The sequence below is a fragment of the Pungitius pungitius genome, chromosome 17 (genome assembly GCF_949316345.1).
Source record: "Pungitius pungitius chromosome 17, fPunPun2.1, whole genome shotgun sequence".
In the NCBI taxonomy this organism is placed as follows: Eukaryota; Metazoa; Chordata; class Actinopteri; order Perciformes; family Gasterosteidae; genus Pungitius; species Pungitius pungitius.
The window spans coordinates 4,681,146-4,698,589 of NC_084916.1; the positions used below are offsets into that span (position 1 = coordinate 4,681,146).

The 17,444-nt window shown below is 39.4% G+C and overlaps 1 protein-coding gene across 1 annotated transcript; it reads right to left on the minus strand.

The window, feature by feature from the left end:
• Positions 1-964: 964 nt before the first annotated feature.
• LOC119218712 (H-2 class I histocompatibility antigen, K-K alpha chain-like) lies at positions 965-7,839 on the minus strand. Its single transcript, XM_062558681.1, has 7 exons — positions 7,679-7,839; positions 4,853-5,119; positions 3,925-4,203; positions 3,176-3,472; positions 2,539-2,643; positions 2,037-2,132; positions 965-1,711 (listed from the first exon to the last, which is right to left on the minus strand). Exons 1-6 carry the CDS (start codon positions 7,746-7,748, stop codon positions 2,056-2,058), a joined length of 1,095 nt encoding a protein of 364 aa, XP_062414665.1. The 5' UTR covers positions 7,749-7,839; the 3' UTR covers positions 965-1,711; positions 2,037-2,055.
• Positions 7,840-17,444: the final 9,605 nt, after the last annotated feature.

The window sequence follows — 17,444 nt, forward strand, 5'->3', positions numbered from 1 at the left end:
TCCAGTGCAACAGGTTTGTAGAAGAAGAAAAAGAAAACAGGACAAAGAGCAGGAAGACACATGATGAGCAATCACAAATAACATGAATCACTTGTATCATTTCTTCTTATGGACATTAATAAATATTATATATATATACTTACTTGACAAAGCAGCTAATGATACAGGAAAGAAACTTAAATGTTTCGTCTCAGTCACAGCAGTTGAAGCGTTGTTACTTTAGGATGCCATAGAGTGTGTGACCTCCCAGCAGAGAAGCCTGGAGGAGTAACTGGTGTGTGTTTTCTCAACTAGACGGAGACGCAGACCTTGGAGAAGCCTTGACGCATGTCTCGTGTGTTTATGTCATGAATTGGGAGACTAAGGTGCAGACCTTCCACCTTAACGCATAACGTGTGTGTGTGTCATCTCAAGTACATCATTCAGAGGGCTGAGACGCAGACCTCGCAGATCACATGACTTCTATGTGTTTCCACTCTGCTACTTGCAATTACTATTTATATTTAATAAATGTCTTGTTGTTTTACACTAGTCGAGTAAGAAGGTCTTTATCAAGGCATCTCATGGTTTCTTGTTTAATGAAAAGTTAAATCCTCTTCAGATATCTGAAGAATCACTGCTTTGCTCCAACAATGTTTACTCTTCTTGCTCTTTTGTTGGACGTCTACAGGTCAAAGACTCATCCAGTTGTCCTCAGAGACAACAGAGGACACTGAATATTCACATCATTGTAGATACTCCAACCACAACATGTGCTGATAAGACTCAGGATTTAGAAATGTTACTCTGTTATGATGAAATGATCTCAGGTGATGTGAGTCTTCCATCTGCAGCAACTCCCACATGCTTTAAAGCAGTAAAGTGAAGAACCTCACGTTTAGAGGTCAAAGGGCAGCAACAACATGCATGTGATTGTGGCTGCAGTCACAGAGGGGAAGCACATGGAATCACAACAACACAAACATCTGGAGCAGTGGAGCATTTATTGAACAGCAAGACAAAGGTACAAAAAGGGAAAATGGAGCCACTTCATCTACAAAACCACAAGTGATTTAGAGCTTCACTGTTCAACTCCCACGAAACCAAGAAGAAACACGTCCATCGATCCTAAACTGCAGTAAGAAATATACAATTACATTTCAATCCTTGTGTCCCAAATTTAAATAATATGATACTTAAACTGATCAAAAGACACCAATAAACTTACTGATTTATTCAGAAACCCTCAAATTATTATTTTCTTCAGCCTGTTAAATTCAATGTAAAGAAAAACACAAGCAAAACTTAGATACGAGATACACAATCAGAAAATAAATGTTCTAATGTCTATATTTGGTCTGTGTCTCTGTGTGTGTGTGTTATTACATGATTCAACCAGAAACCCAAACAGCAGAAGCATCAAAGAGTAAATCTGGTGGATTAGTTTGAGATGAACACACTCGTCTGTGAGGACTTTGATGCTTTCATTGATTTAAACGTCTCCTAAAATAATCCTAATTTTATTTCATCAGAGAAAATTCAAACTTTTTATTAAAATCAAACAACCCAAATAATTAAATATCACTGTTAATGTTTCCTCACAGCTTCCAGATGTTCACCAACCCTGATTCACACCGTTTAAATGAAAGATGAATAAGCCATAAATTCACAGTTTATGGAGAAGAATGTGGAGACATCGGTTGTTGATCCACAGGAAAATTCACCCATAAACCTGAAGAGAGAAACATATAAAACATAAAAGAGAAAACTAAATAATTTACCACAAACTACTATGACTCCATTTGGATAAAGATGTGTTAGTGAGTTCCTAGAAGATAATGTAAGAGCTTTAAATATCAGACTTTATCTGAGGAGCTGATGTGAAGCTTTGTGTGTCTTTCTCTTAATAATCTCACGTCTCATGGAACCAAACTTCACCTTTGTTGTAGAAAAAGTCAAAGAGTGTCTTTACATGAGACGCTCCTTGTGCTCATACTGAGGGAAGCTTTGTGAAGCAGCAGCTGGGAATAGTTCATGTCCCACGTGGAGCTACTCACTGTGTGCAGGACGCTGACTTCAAGCTTTTGGATTCAGTTCCTCAGAGAGTTCAGAGCCTTCAGTAGAAGAATGGAGTTTGTCTGAAGAGCGTTTGGCTGAAATAAAAAGGAAAAAGAATTTTAGTGTCAGTGTTCTAACAGCTTCCTCCCAGTAGATACAATCTCAGTTTTTAATACCTATTTTCTCTTAAAATTACTATCTGAAGAATGTGTAGAAACAACTAATTACATTGCAATTAAGCGTCTGTCAAGTACAAAACAAGTTTTGTCTTAATGTAGTATTGTCTAAAAGGTAAATCATACTAAACATATTAAGAATATTAGCTAATATGATTTAATAACATGTACATAGTAATAAATCTTACAAAGATATGAATTTGCTTCTTCTAGTGATGACATCATGACATCATGTGACTTCAGTGTCTCATTCTGGATGAAAAGCATCAACTCAAAGTCTAAAATCAAATGCTCCTCAACACTGGTCTCTGATTGGCTCTCTCACCGTTCCTATTTCTCTTATACACCAAGAATCCAACCACAGCAGCGATGATGCCAAGAACAGCCACAGCAGCGATGATGATGATGAAGGTGAAGCCAGCAGGTTTCTCTGTGGAGCACAAAACAAACAAAGAGTCTCAAGATGAACAGATGAAGCAGGTCACAAGAGAAGAAGACCCACTGAACACACACCATGTGACGTCATGTCTTCATGATGACTGAGACACATATTGGATAAACTTGACTCTGTCTGATTCACTGATGGATACATGGATTAATCCCAGGATTTACTCATCTTTAAGGGACCAGTAGTTGTGTGAATGCAGATTCTACAATGTTCCACATTACAATAGTTCACCATGGACTCAAATAAAGCTCTTACCTGGAATGACTTTACAAAAGGATGGTGAAAAAGAAACGTATTCACAAAGAAATGAACCAAATATTGACACATTTGTGTATTAATGTCGACTAGTAAACAGAGTTCAGAACTCTTGCTGTGGTTTAATTCTTAAAATGACTACAAATAAAAACGACATGAAACAAATGTAAGAAAACACAACTTTCCAAATCCAAAAGACACAAAGTGAACAAAGTGAAGGTGTGCGTCCCTCCTTCACCGCTCCGGGTCTCAGACCTACCCGTGTTGGTCCTGGTCTTGTCCAGTTTGGTGACCATGTCCTCGTCCACACCAGACAGCTGGAACACACACTCGTACCTCCTCCAGTCTTCAGCAGGGACGGAGGACAGTTTCAGGTCAACCCTCATCTGGAAGGTCCCGTCGTGGTTGGGGAGGACCTCTCCGAGGTCCACGTCCTCATGGAGCTCCTCTCCATTTTTCCTCCAGAAGAGGGTGGCGCTGTCGGGGTAGAAACCTGTAGCGTGGCAGCTGACTGGAGAGGAGGGAGTCTTCTGGAGGAGAGACACTGAGGGACGCTCTGGAGACACAACAGAGGGACGGGTAAGAGGTCCTTTATTAATATTTAATGTGTATTAATATCACTCATCTTTGATGTAGTGTATTTAAAATGTATTTAAGTTTACTAAAAGAATGAAATGTCTCTAAAGTTTCATTGTTTAAAGAAGGGAGACAAACAGATGATGAGGGGTGAGACGGATTAGAAAGGGAGGAGGACAGTGTGAGAGAGTAAAGAGACAGCGAGACGGACAGAAACACAGCAGAGACAAAGACAGAATGGAGGGACAGAGTGGGGACAGGTGTGAGGGAGGAAGTGAGGGAGGGAATGCAGTGAAGGAGAGAAGGAGGTGAGGGGGGAGACATGTGGGAGACACAGTGGGTCTCTGTGTGTTGCTGACATGTTGCTATGACAACAACAGAAGGTCTATGAGCATCGTGTCCATGGAAGGACATCAGGTCATGTGATCCTACCGGTTCTCATCAGAGAGCTCCTCCCGTAGTTCACGTACTTCTTCAGCCACTCGGGACACAAATGAGTCAGGTAGTTCTTGTCCTGTGCTATCCAGGCTCTGTCATTATCCCACTTGTGTTTGGTGATGACAGCCTGCTGTTTAGGAGCAATCCATTGCTCTGTCTCCAGGTCAAATGATATGAAGTCTTCTCCATCATAACCATACTGATCATAACCCTTGACCTTGTTGGTCTCATCATCCCATTCACAGCTGTACATGTTCTGGTAAATGTGGACACCTGAGAGAGAGAGAGAGAGAGAGAGAACATGTTGACATATGTGGTTGATAAAAGACTTTAGTCATCATCTGATTATCAACATTTATAATGATTCATATAAATAATTCATCATCTAATTGATTGATGTTTCAACACTAAAATCACTGAATGTTTCTTATAAACACTTTAGTTCATGAACTCTCATCTGTATCATACTCCAGATTTCGGGCTCACACTAATTATTCTAGTCTTTGCAGATGATGTCATTACTATTTTGAATGAATCCATGAGTTGTTCACAGTGTAAAATGTCAGAGAGGCTGATGAAACCTTGGAAGTGCTTCTTTAGTGGGAACAACACTGAGCAGTATTTCATTCATCACCATTTCAAACAGACAAGAGGAACAAGTCGTCTCAGTGAGAAACCTCAACTAGAAAATGTTGGACGTCATCTGATAAAAACCTGGAATGAAAAACTGCAGCATCGACTCCCTGAGATCAAGTAAAGCTCATCTAATGGGAAAAGTATTCATTATGTTTATATACTTTATAAAAAACTTTAAAATGTTTCAGTCAAGAAAAGACCTCAAACTGTTTAATGTGTGTGTGTGTGTTTATGTACTAACATAAAGGACACAAATATAAACATAAAGTGTGAAACATAAACAAACCTCCAGTTTGGTTGAAGCGTTGTTTTGCTATTTCAATGTTGGCTTTGAAGACCTGCTGGGCGCCCATAAAGATCTCAGTGTTCCTCTTCAAGTACTGAGGATCATCCTCTGTGACTCTGCTCATCCAGTCCTGTCTGGGTTCTGCTCTCCTGGTGTTACTGTCATAGTGATAAATCTCTACTTCATCCACCAGCCCAACAGACACAAACTCTGGGAAGTTTGGGACTCCAGAGGTCGCAGTGTAGAAATACTTCAGAGAGTGAATCCCTGGAACCAAAAAGGAATCATTTTCACTTCTGATGTCACACTTTAATAAATCAGTAATGATGTTGTTTTCCTGCAAACAGAATTTTAAAAAAACACAGAACATCCAAGAAACCCTGATAACATCTGCTGTGTTTAACAACTCAATAAATACACAAATAAATGTTTACTTTGATATTTATGATGATTCAGCTTTTAAAAACATTATATTCTGAAATGAAATATTAAATAAATTGCATATTTAGATCATCATTTCTGACATTTCTGGTTTGTAAAACCAGATTAATTATTATTGTATAATGTTCCTTATATTTACATTTAATTTGATCGTTTACATCAAACTATTTTATGTCATAAATTGTGACCTCAGACGTTTCTTCTTGTGAGGTTTTAAACATTAACTTTGAACTCTGAGTTTCTTGAAGTGAAGTAGCAGCACAAACAAGTTCAAAGGTCATTTATTGGATCTTTTATTGCCGTTTATATTTTATATGTTTATAATATTTATTCATTCTGTTCTTTTTTGGATTCAACCGTCAAGAAACAACAAACTAATCTGACCAGCTTCTTGTGTATTTCTATATTTAAGCTTAACTTTAGAATATCTTTATAAAAAACTAAAGTATAAACACATGGACACAGATTTATATGTAAGAAACGTCTCCTCAGTGATTTGTGACTGACTGACATTTTTTTTTTCACTGGTCGCTGCCTTCACTTTCACATACAACACAGTTGGTGATCTGTTCACTGGTGCACTTGATGTTTTACTTTCATTTCAGCTTTTCTTTTTTATTCTATATCCCCTTATCCTTCAGCCTTTGATTTTATACTGCCGAGTTAAATTGTAAGTTTGTAAATTAAATATTCCATTTCTCTTGCATGTTATTTGTCTCATTGTCTTACTGTCCAATGTTATGCACCAAACACCATGTCAAATTCCTTCTATGTCTAAATGTTACTGATCTATTTTACTTTCTATCAGCATGATGAAAAGAATCTAAGAAGATTAGAATATTATTTAAAAGTCTCAGCACAGTAAAATGAGAGTTTTGAATTATGTTTCACAATCCTCTAATGTCATCTGTGTCTGAATTCATAAAAGTCATATTTATGTGTTTTTATTTCAGCACTGGTCACTAAAATTAAATTACATATTGAAAACCTGATTAAAAAACTAACACTAAGACTTGGCTTCTTTTACAGAAATCGCTCGTGTTTCTCTTTGAGAGCGCGTAAACTGCTCGTCTCGTCAACTTTTTGACGTTGACCGTTAGCCGACTATGGAGACGTGCTGTATAAATGTGCTTCGTCCAGAAGCCTAGCAGCTCTGGACACTGTATAATAACAGAGCACTGAGGTTTTTCACTGGCTGTGGTCGCCTCACACATCACGGTCAGCTTTATATGACGTCTGGGTGGCCATCTTTGAGCACTCGGAGAGAAACTCACTGGTTGTCCTTGATCTACAAGGCTCTCCTCGGTATGGTCCCGTCTTATCTATGTTCACTCCTCCGTGGAGCAGAGAACCGGTACGCTTTAAGGTCCAGCGACATTTACTGCTTGTACATTCCACGAGTGCGGACTGAATTGGGGATAAAAGCATTCAGTTTTTCCGCCCCATCAACATGGAACAATCTCCAGGCTGACCTGAAATTGTCTCAACTTGTATCTTTTAATGTTTTCCGACGTCTCCAAATGGACAGACAACAGAAATCTATTGAACGGTGCCTCTGCTTTTGACCATTTTTTCTTTGTATTTTAGTTTTTAACTTAATTTGTATTGTGGTTTTACTCATGTCATGTATATGTATTTTATGGCTGTTTTTTAACGACGTGTGCTGCTGCCTTCTTGGCCCGGTCGCCCTTGAAAATGAGATCTCGATCTCAATGGGACTTTTACCTGGTAAAAAAAAGGTTAAATAAAAAAAAAATAAAAAAAAAAATGTTTTTTAATCTGTCAGAGAATAAATCTATTTCCTGATAATGCATCAAATACTGCAGAGAGATGCTGGACGTTTGAGGCTCATTCTGACATCAATAAAGTCTAAATATCAAATATTTCAGCTGATAGCATTTTTTAATATAAACACATGAGCTAAACTCACTGGATTCAGATGGATAAGTTGTTGTTTTTGTGACTGAGACACAAACTAAAGAGTTTAAAATCAACTTTGAGCTCAGACTGAGTTTGACATTTGTTCACTTCTTTTTTCTCACTCATGAGACAACAAGCTGATATCGACAAGGAATATTGATGACTGATTCATCGGTCCAGATTGACCAAACAGCGTCCGTGTGACGTCATCTGTGACGTGCCGCGTCATGCTGCTTCAAGAGCGGTCCCTCCGTTTAATGTCCCGAAGACAGAGACAGCAGAGTGAGACAAACACACTTCTGTCCTTTACACAAACTCACGAGACGAAACACGCGCGCACTTTGACAACATTTGTTACTTTTTACAACTTTCTCTGACGTCATCGAGACATCAGAGACACTTCACCTGATGACTGCAGCCTATGAGGACACGAAACTTCTACAATTAAACAAAGCGTTAACTTACGTGGTGCAGCGGCGTGAAGGCTTATCATCAGGAGAGCCAGAACCGAGCTCTGCGCACCGAGACGTCCCATTCTCTAGTTCCGCTTGTTGTACCGGGAAGGAGAAAAGGTTTCACGGTCCGCTCTGTTCCAGGATCAGTCCCCAACTGAGGGAGGAGGAGGAGGACCGCTGACTTCAATGTCCTGCCACAGCTCAATTCTGACCAATCAGAAGCCAGCATTTGTTTATTGTCATCAGTAACTAGGTGGAATCAAAGACGATAGGTTGTTGTAGGAAGGGGACACTTCATTCAGACTGAACAGAGGACAAGAGACATGCGCCTCACACGGCTTATTTACATATTCTTTATGTACTATATATATATATATATGCAGTCATATGACTTCTAACAAGTGTGTGTTTTCTATATAGATTTTACATGATTATGACACAAATATGTCTCAGTGTGTTCTCTTGACGTCTTTCAGCTTCCTCCTGTTCATGATTTAATTTATTTACACCAAACTAGAGTCGATGGCAGAACCAAAGAAGATTTGTGAAATCCTTCCTGGTTGGAAGCCACAAACTCAGCTCTGCTCCTCACACAAGTACGTTCTAAATATTCAGAGATACTTTGTAAAGCTCCTAAAACACTGTGTAGTCCACCAGGGACATCCCAGCTCTTTGTTAACAACTATAAAATAAAATGATAAAATGCAACCCTTCACTTGTGAAAAGTGTATCACCATCATCCAAACGTGAGACTAAAGCTGCTGTTATTTCCATCAGACTCAGAGTGAGAGTACAGTAAAACATCCCAATGATACACAATGAATGATCTTTGACTGAGAACGTTATCAGTTCTTTTAGCTTCTGACTGAAAGTCAAACCCAGTCAGTCTACAAGCTGCTGAAATCAGTCGTACTTGCTGTGTTTCATGGTTCTGAAATACAGCAAAGAGAAGTGATTCAACCCCATTAAAGGGAGCACAGAGATGATCCTTGCTGTAATCTGCTAATCTAATCTGAGCATTTCTCTGTGAGGTTTCTCATGTCTGAATTATGTCATTTTCTCTGTTTTGTGTTGTGAAAAACTGTCTGATGGTTTTACTGTTTGAATTACTTGTGTTTTTCTGCTTTGTCTGCAAATTAAAAGTTGCCAACAGCAGAATGAGGAACCTAAACTTCACCGAGCAGAAGCCTGACTGCTTTGTCTTCAGAGTCTTTATTCAATAGGAGATCGTTCCTTTTACAAAGAGATCAAATGTAGCAAAGACACAACACTTTAGTGTTAAAAGCTCTTAGACGAAGATACACATGAAATAAAATGTAACACGTACTTGTTTGAGTTGCCACTGAGCCTCGCCCTCCCTCTGAGGACACCTGCATGCTGCCATCTTGTGTGCTCCTTTGTTGTTTGGACGTGTCAGACACACAAACATGTCTCGCTGTAAAACACACACACAGCTCATCATTTTATCACATGCAAGTAAAAAAAAGGAAAATATATGTTTTTCTATTTTGGGCTATTAATTGTTTTATTAACCTAAATTCTCCAGATAAGACTTATTCTCTGGAAGAGGCAGAAGTCAGGAATCACACCAAATCTTCCCAGAATGCAACCTGATTCATTCTCACACTGTCTGTAGGTCACAGTTCATGAGGCCTTTACGGCTGCATCTCTTTCAGGAGTCGGGACCAGTCCCACAGCGAACAGCTCTTCCCTCTGTGCCGTTTATGGGAAATCACCTGATGAGGCCGTTGGTTTGGTTTTGGTTTCTAGTGTGTGACGCTTCTGCCACGATGTGCATATTATGGCAAACACAACTTGGATCTCTGCCTCGCCACTGAAGCTTCTTGCCCTCCTCGCTTTGCCACATTCCTCTGGAGTCAAAGAAGATTTCTGTGGTTAAATAATCAATGATGAGCAGTAATAAGGTGTCTCCAGCTGCCTCTAAACCTACAATACATTGCTCCATATAAAGTAAAATAACCTATATGGTGAACGTGTTGAATAGAAAGGAGTTGTACTGACTTTAAAAGACACGTTGCTTGTTAAAATAATGTAATAACACTTGTCTGGTCTCTCTGTGTTAAACTAAGTGATTAAAACAAAGATGATCTCGCTGTGTGCTTTGTCTATTTCTATTGTACACAATACACTAATTGATAATAACTTTTTTATAATAATGATCATGTGATATTATTTCCATAGATGAAACTGTTTTGAGAATCAATAAGGTCACACAAGGACACAGAAGGCCATGATTTGTTATTTTGTAGTAAAGGTCGCCATCTAGTGGCAGAGATGAATATATTCTTTTTGTCCATTTCAAATTGTTTCATTGTTTTACATAAAACTGCTAATTGTTGCTCTGTCGTTGAGGTTAGTTGATTTAATTTTCACTTCAAACTTTACCTTTGAAATCGCTAGGCGTTGATTGTGGTATTTTGATTTTGAAATAGTGACCGGAAATACATATTGTGTGTTTCTAGCTGTCGCGACAGCCAATCAGCGTTGAGATGCTCCGCTCATCATCACCGCGGTCCTGCTGTCACAGCGCCATCAGGCGTTCTGCAACTGGATGTCAATCACCTGAGTCCTGAGTTCTTTTTATAGGAATGGACTGCCCCGTCACTAACACTGTAAATTGTGAATTGCAGTTATGACCTGTCAATAAACGTTTAACTCAGAGGTCTTCAACAGGGGGTCTGCGGAGGTACTGCAGGGGGGGTTGCAACAATATGAAAAATGTTGTCATATTTCTTCATGTAAAGTATTTTTTAAGCATTTTTTTTCTCCAAGTAAATTACAATACGTTTATGCTTGATAATGTACAGGAGTCCCTAAATTACATTGGTTGGCTATTGTTGATTTGGGTTTCTAGTGACTTTTGCATTGGATATACTCCTAACATCAACAGCAAATTGTTTTTCATTGTGTTTAAGTTGGTGGAATCCATTCTTACCTCAAAACCTGGTGGGGAACTAATAATAAATGAATACCTCCGAACCAAGTGGATGAAAGCAGAAGGAAAATGATGAACATACTAGCAGCTGACCTGACAGAAAAATTGGCAATTTATTGTTTCTTACTTAGCCCTTGTGATCTCAATCTCATTAAATTCCCTAAATTTGGTGAAAAATATTTTCTTCTTTAACCTTGCAGTAGCCTACATCACCACCCAGAAAGCTGAAAGAAATGTATGCCAAAGGAACTGTGGCATTATTCCCCTCCCCCGGTGACCCTTATGCTAAGAAAGGATATGTAAGTTTAACGCAGTAAAGGATGTGGTTGTGAAATGCTCTATTTAAACAGTTTGATTTCTACCAGAATATCTTTTTCAATTTTAAATGTTATTAATGAAGTGTCTTGTTATCCTTTCATCTTCTCCAAGGAGCATTATTATGATGGCGAGAGTGGGACTGGGTATCTTAAACTATTCAGAGATGCACTGCTAAAGACACACGATCATCACTGGGAGGTAATACTGGAAGAATGTATGATGATCAGTGATGGCCTTTTCGTTGCACATGATGTTTTATCCAGCCAATATGAAACATTCCATATTTGCACATGGTTGTAATCAGTATTGATAACAGGGTATTTTTCATATTGTGTAGAATCAGCCAAAGGACCATCTGCTGATCAGATGTCTGGGACCAGCTGTCAGCCGAGAGTCTGAGCTTGTTCCAGAGTGCCCTGAGCGACGATGAATGCAAAGAAGCCATTTCATTGATGAAACATTCAGCTGATGGAGACACAATCAAGAAGAAGATGAAACTGACATTTTGTCTCTCGCCGCAAAGCGATCCTTGACCCCCAGCAATCCAGTGACATATTCTCCGACTTTCCACGTTTTAAAGCTGTCCAAGGCTTGGTAAATATCTGACGTATTGGACACACAGTAAATGACAACACAACTAACAATTTTGTTTGGTTGTGTTATCACATTTTGAAACTATCCTCCAACATCCCCACCCTAGGTTGAACAGGATTTCATTCTGATGTTTGGAGAGGATGAATCAAGCAAGCTTCTGGAGAGCCAACCACATTCAAGGAAAAGATCATCCAAGAATGCAGAAAGCTTCCATCCAACAGTGAGCTTGTTTTATTGTACTTAAACTTGAAATATATCAACATGTGTAAACAATTGCATATCATCGTAGTATGTAAACTGGATTGAGATTTAAATATAATTTGGCATTTCTGCTGGTGTGTTAACAACAAACCTGTGTTGCAGGTTGGGACAGTGACCTGTCTTTGGTTTTACTGCTGCTGCACCTGATACCACCTTCTGCTCAGGGTCAGAAGAAACCAGGAAAGCTGTCTGCATCCCAAGCAGAGACGTATCTGGTGGCATTCAAGAAGGTTGGTACTTTTTACCAATTTATGACAGGAATTTGAAATTATAAATCAATTGTTGTAATTACAACAATTTAATTGTCTCTTCATGTGCGTTTGTCTTTTCAGACTGGAACAAACATCCAAGAGCACCTTGATGCCATCGCTTCGACTACTCAACCCTACCTCCTGGCTGTTGGAGCGAGGAAGAATCTGATCCACCAGTTCTTCATCATCCTTGACAAGAATGCCAAACCTTGCAGGTGAACCTCTTCTCTGGGTGCTTTTGATGAACTGTTCAAGGCACATTTGGTGTTGTGCACATCATACAACACCATGCTACACAACACGTACACGTTCATCCAAACTACTGTGTACAATATTGATGTTGGCAAAGTCAAAGAGAGTCCTTGTGTGGCCAAAGTTAGAGCAAGGTTGCTTCATTAGTATCATCATCAAGTGTTTTGTTTGTCAGGCCGAGTTAACTTGTTCAAATACGCTTGTTAGGCATTTACGTTTTGCTCATGGTTAATTGCCTGAATAAAAAATGTTGTCTTAAATGTTCTCAGACTGGATGTGGTTCTGTGTTTGGTACTTTTTCAGGTTTTAGGAAACATGTAAACACCAGGTCAGTCTGCTGTAAATAGTTTGGTCTCATCCATGGAGGAAGTGTTTTTTGAGATTCATAACCAGGCTAAAGATGTAGCTTTACACAAGACAATGACACTGACTGACTCTGACTCCCATGTTCATTCATTCACTGTGTCACTTTCACTTGTCACTTGTCACTTTGTTTAGCTGGTGCACTTTATCTTTATTTCTAATTTTATCTTATCTCCTCTAACTTACTAACCCATAGCTTTAGTTTTTAGCGTACTAACCCATAGCATATATTTTATTATACTTTTATTTTATTTTTATCTTATCTGCACTATGTCGTCATTATTGTACTGTCTTCTGTCAAGACAATTTCCATGTATGTCCAACATATTATGGCAATAAACGTTTCCTAATTCCTGATTCCTGAATCCTGAGAATAAAATAGAACACGCTTTCAAAAAATGAGCAAACCCATTCACACCCTTCAATTCTGAGTCTCAACGAAACAAACACTTCACAACAAGGTTACTGGGACGTATGACCAAGTTATTGTAACGGACACATTTGCATATGTTCCCATTTTGGGAACGCTAAAGATAATTTTGAAACATCCACAATGTTCAGATATGTTAAAGACCAGGAACATGCCTGAAGTGTATGCAGACTGAAGCGATGCCACCCTTTTTAAAGATAAAAATGCCTTGCAGATTCAGTTATTTTATGACGACTTTGAAACTGCAAATCCCCTGCGCTCTAAAAAGGCTTTACACAAATTAGGTGCAATATATTTTACGGTAAGAAATGTTGCTCCAATCTTTAATTCGTCTTTGATTAACATTCATTTGAGTGCTCTTTTTCACGCACAGGATATCAAGCGTTATGTGGCTTTAATTTGATACTTGAGCCACTCGTCAATGGTCTGAAAGTACTGGAGACAGAGGGACTTACGCTTCCCATGTTTAAACATGTGATTCATGGCACAATTGTTCAGGTCACTGGGGATAAGCTCGGCTTGCGCTGTCTGCTTGGCTTTGTGGAGTCATTTAGTGCTTTGAGAAACATTGTTTTCAAATTGTATTCTGCGAAGATGACCCAGAAGTTGTACTGAGAAACGCAGTTGTCTGTTAAATTCACTTCACTACTTCAACACAGCAAACTATTTTTCTGTAGATATAATGCATGACATTTTAGAAGGAGTTGGCCAGTTTGAGGTCATTCAGAACAACTTCTAAAATGCCAATCAACTTGCTGGTAGAATACATGCTTTTGACTGGTTACAATCAGCAGCGAAACCATCCACAAAGGGTAAAGTTGTTTGATGCAAGCAATCATTTGGGGTTTAATGCCCTACAGTCTTGGTGCTTATTACGCAATATGCCTCTGATATTTGGTGATTTGGTGCAGACACGGGATAAACACTGGCAACTTCTACTTTTACTTCTACAGATAGTGAACATTGTATTTTCACCAGTTCTGTCAGAAGGCATGACAATTTACCTCAAACATTTAATCGAAGATCATCATCGGCTTTTCAAGCACCTTTATCCTGCAATCAATCTCTTGCCAAAGCATCACTTTATGATACACTACCCTTGTAATATTAGGAACATTGGCCCAGTCTTGCACATGTGGTGCATGCGTTATCCAGAGCCTCCAGGGCCGTCATTCTTTTTTTGCTTATAGTTTTTTACTGAGCTGCTGAGTTGTATGCATGCTCTTCAGAGTGTAATGTTTGTAAGATTCCACAGCAACCCTTTTGTATGTGGCCGGGGTTTTCCCACCAAAATAGTATATTTATTTCTTGTACAGGTGGGGGCCATTAGAAAAGAAGTGCATCTGAGACGCACGTCTTGTTCACGTGGGGGGATGGGCACATAAGTGCAGGACAAAGATTGGTTCCAATAACAAACACTTTGAAATGTGGACAACTTTATATGTGGGGCTGTGAACAAGTGTGTGTGTGTGTGTGTGTGTGTGTGTGTGTGGTGGTGTTAGAGAGAGAAATGTGGTGAAGAGTGAATAAGAAAGACAGTCTCACATTTTCAAAGAAAGAAATGGTCTAAACTTGACACTTCTGACCCCTTATAGCCTCCACATTCACTGCCGGGTCAAATTGACCCGAACATCATCTCTGTAATATAAACCTGCAGGGGGGGTTTCAAATGCATGATTTTATTTTTTTTACGTTGGTTACCCTAATTAAGCCAAGCAGAAGAAGTTTCATACAAAAAAAGTACTTTCAAATATTTTTCCTAGATTTTCAAATTTTGAAACGGGTCAATTTGACCCGCAACATGACAGGAGGGTTAAAATACAGAAATGAAAAAAGCTGAAATTAATTCTAAACATTGCTGTAAGAATAAAAACAGGAGAAGCTGAGAATTAAAAAGTACATTTTTTGTAGTCATATAAGGTTTAGTACAAGTTATAGTTGTAATTGTGGATCTAGCAGTAGAAGAAGTAAGTACTAGTTGTACTAGTATTTGAAAGCAATTGTGGTGTACCTATGGTTGAGGTACAGATAATCATTGAGGCTTTTATTTTGAAATAATGGAATTGGGTGAGGGGGTTTGGGAGACAGAATGTTTTTCATTCAAACTAAATGAACTTGGTAAATGGACTTGTGCAGCGCTTTTCTGGTCTTTTCTAGTCTTCTGACCACTCAAAGTGCTCTAACACTACATGTCACAGCTAGAGGAGCAATGCTAGGGTCAAGTGTCTTGCCCAAGGACACATTGCATAATGCATATATGCATTCCAACAATTCTAACCATGGCTAAGCAGCACCATGAATCTGCAAAAAGTATGCACCTAGTCAAGTTGGTTGCGATCCGCCAATTCAAACCTGAGGCAGGGGGGAGAAGGCACACGCCCGGGGACTGGTGGACTGGAGGCGTGGACCGGGAGATGGCAGAGGGAAGTGACGGAGCAGGAAGCGAGTCGGGCGAGATGGAATTAGGTGGCTGGAAGGACAGAGAGTGGGAGACAGTTCGGAAGAAGAAACGTCTAAAGATTCAAAGCGACCAATCGGATGATAGTGAGTATGTTCAAAGAGAAGAAGCAACAAGAGAGGAGGAGGGATAAATACAAGGTCATCGTTAAACTGACGCAAGAAGAGGCTTCTTTTGGTGAGTGGAATCCAATCCGACTCACTAGATCTATACATAAGGAAATTGGAGAGATAAAGAGTGCTAAAGTGCTGAGAAATGGATCATTGCTGATTATGTGCAGGAATGGAGGACAACAAGGGAGAGCAATTAGGATGAATACAATAAATAGCAAGAAAGTGCAATGTTCCATGGCTGGTGACAAAAAACTAGTCAGGGGAGTCGTCTCAGGGATCCCAGTCAATGTATCAGAGGACGATGTTAAAACAAACGTAACTAATGCGAAAGTAATTGAGGTCAAACGGATTAAATCAAACAGAAATGGGATTAAAAGTGACAGCCTTTCAGTCTTGATCACTGTTACGTCTTCTTCTTCTTCTTCTTCTTTGGGATTTTACGGCAGCCGGCATCCAATAAGTTGCATTGCTGCCATCTATGGGCCTATCCCACTATTACTTTACACTCTGTCATACACTCCAGCATCTCTTAAAAATTTAAAAAGACAGTTCTTTCCCCACTCGCTTACTCCTAGAATATTTTCCAGAGTTAGATCTTCCACGCCAATTCCTCTCAGTCCTGAGAATAGCTCCTGCCTTTGCCGGTCATACTTCCTACACAACATCAACACATGCTCCACTGTCTCAGGTTCCATACATGAGCACAGGCCACTCTGATGCTTTCCTATAATATATAAAGTGCTGTTCAATCCTGTGTGACCAATTCTCATTCTAGCCATAATAACCTGCTCTTTACGACTGCTCCCCCCTCTGCTTTTATTGATATTAACCGTAGCATGTACCCTGAATAGATGCCTCCCTTTGGCTTCCTGCTCCCATACTTGCTGCCACTTTAGCATTGTTTCCTGCCACACTACACTTTTACCTTCTGCCTTAGATAGATTTAAATTGACCTCTATAGCCTCTTTTTGAGCAGCCCTTTTCGCCAATTTATCAGCCTTTTCGTTATACGTAATGCCTACATGAGCTGGAACCCACATAAACGAAATTTCTACCCCTCTCCTTTTCACATCTCTAATTGCTATTAAAATCTCATATACAAGGTCTTGCCGCCTCTTTGACGACCCTTTCCCGATACTACTGATAGCTGACACAGAGTCACTACATATCAATACTTTTTGGTTCTGAATCTGCTCAGTCCATTGCACTGCCATCAAGATTGCATATAATTCCACTGTGAATACACTTAAAAAATTTGACGTTCTCTTAAAATCTTGGACCTTCCACCTCTGAATAATAAAAGCTGCTCCTGTGGCACCGGTTGTTTGATCTTTCGAACCATCTGTAAAAATGCTAATATGTTCCTGATATCTCTCCATTATCTGACATTGGACTGCATATACTAAGTTTGCCTCAGGATTATCCGTCTTAATTTTAAGTATCTCTAAATCGGTTTTTGGGGCCTCTAATAGCCATATAGGAACTGCCGGCCACATTACCCCTGGGCAAAAGTTCTTATCTTTTATAGCCATTTCCTGTGCCACTGCCTCCCCTGTCCATCCAAAACTTGACAGTCTTGCCATCTCTCTTTCCCAGCTTGTCTGAATTGTCCTGTTCACTGGGTGATCCCCCTTTTGACCCATCAGATTTACCCAATAATTCGCCTGAAGCTGCTTTCTTCGCAGATCAAATGGCATTTCTCCTGCTTCTACCTGCAATGAACATACTGGAGAAGTTCGCACGGCTCCTGTACATATTCTCAATGCCTTAGCTTGGATTA

Excerpts from the sequence above, each read along its gene's own strand:
- LOC119218712 (XM_062558681.1), bottom strand. The coding sequence starts at position 7,748 with ATGGGACGTCTCGGTGCGCAGAGCTCGGTTCTGGCTCTCCTGATGATA. Across the intron at positions 5,120-7,678 it reads CCTTCACGCCGCTGCACCAC|GGATTCACTCTCTGAAGTAT; the intron begins GTAAGTTAACGC and ends TTTTGGTTCCAG. Across the intron at positions 2,133-2,538 it reads GTATAAGAGAAATAGGAACG|CCAAACGCTCTTCAGACAAA; the intron begins GTGAGAGAGCCA and ends TTTTTATTTCAG.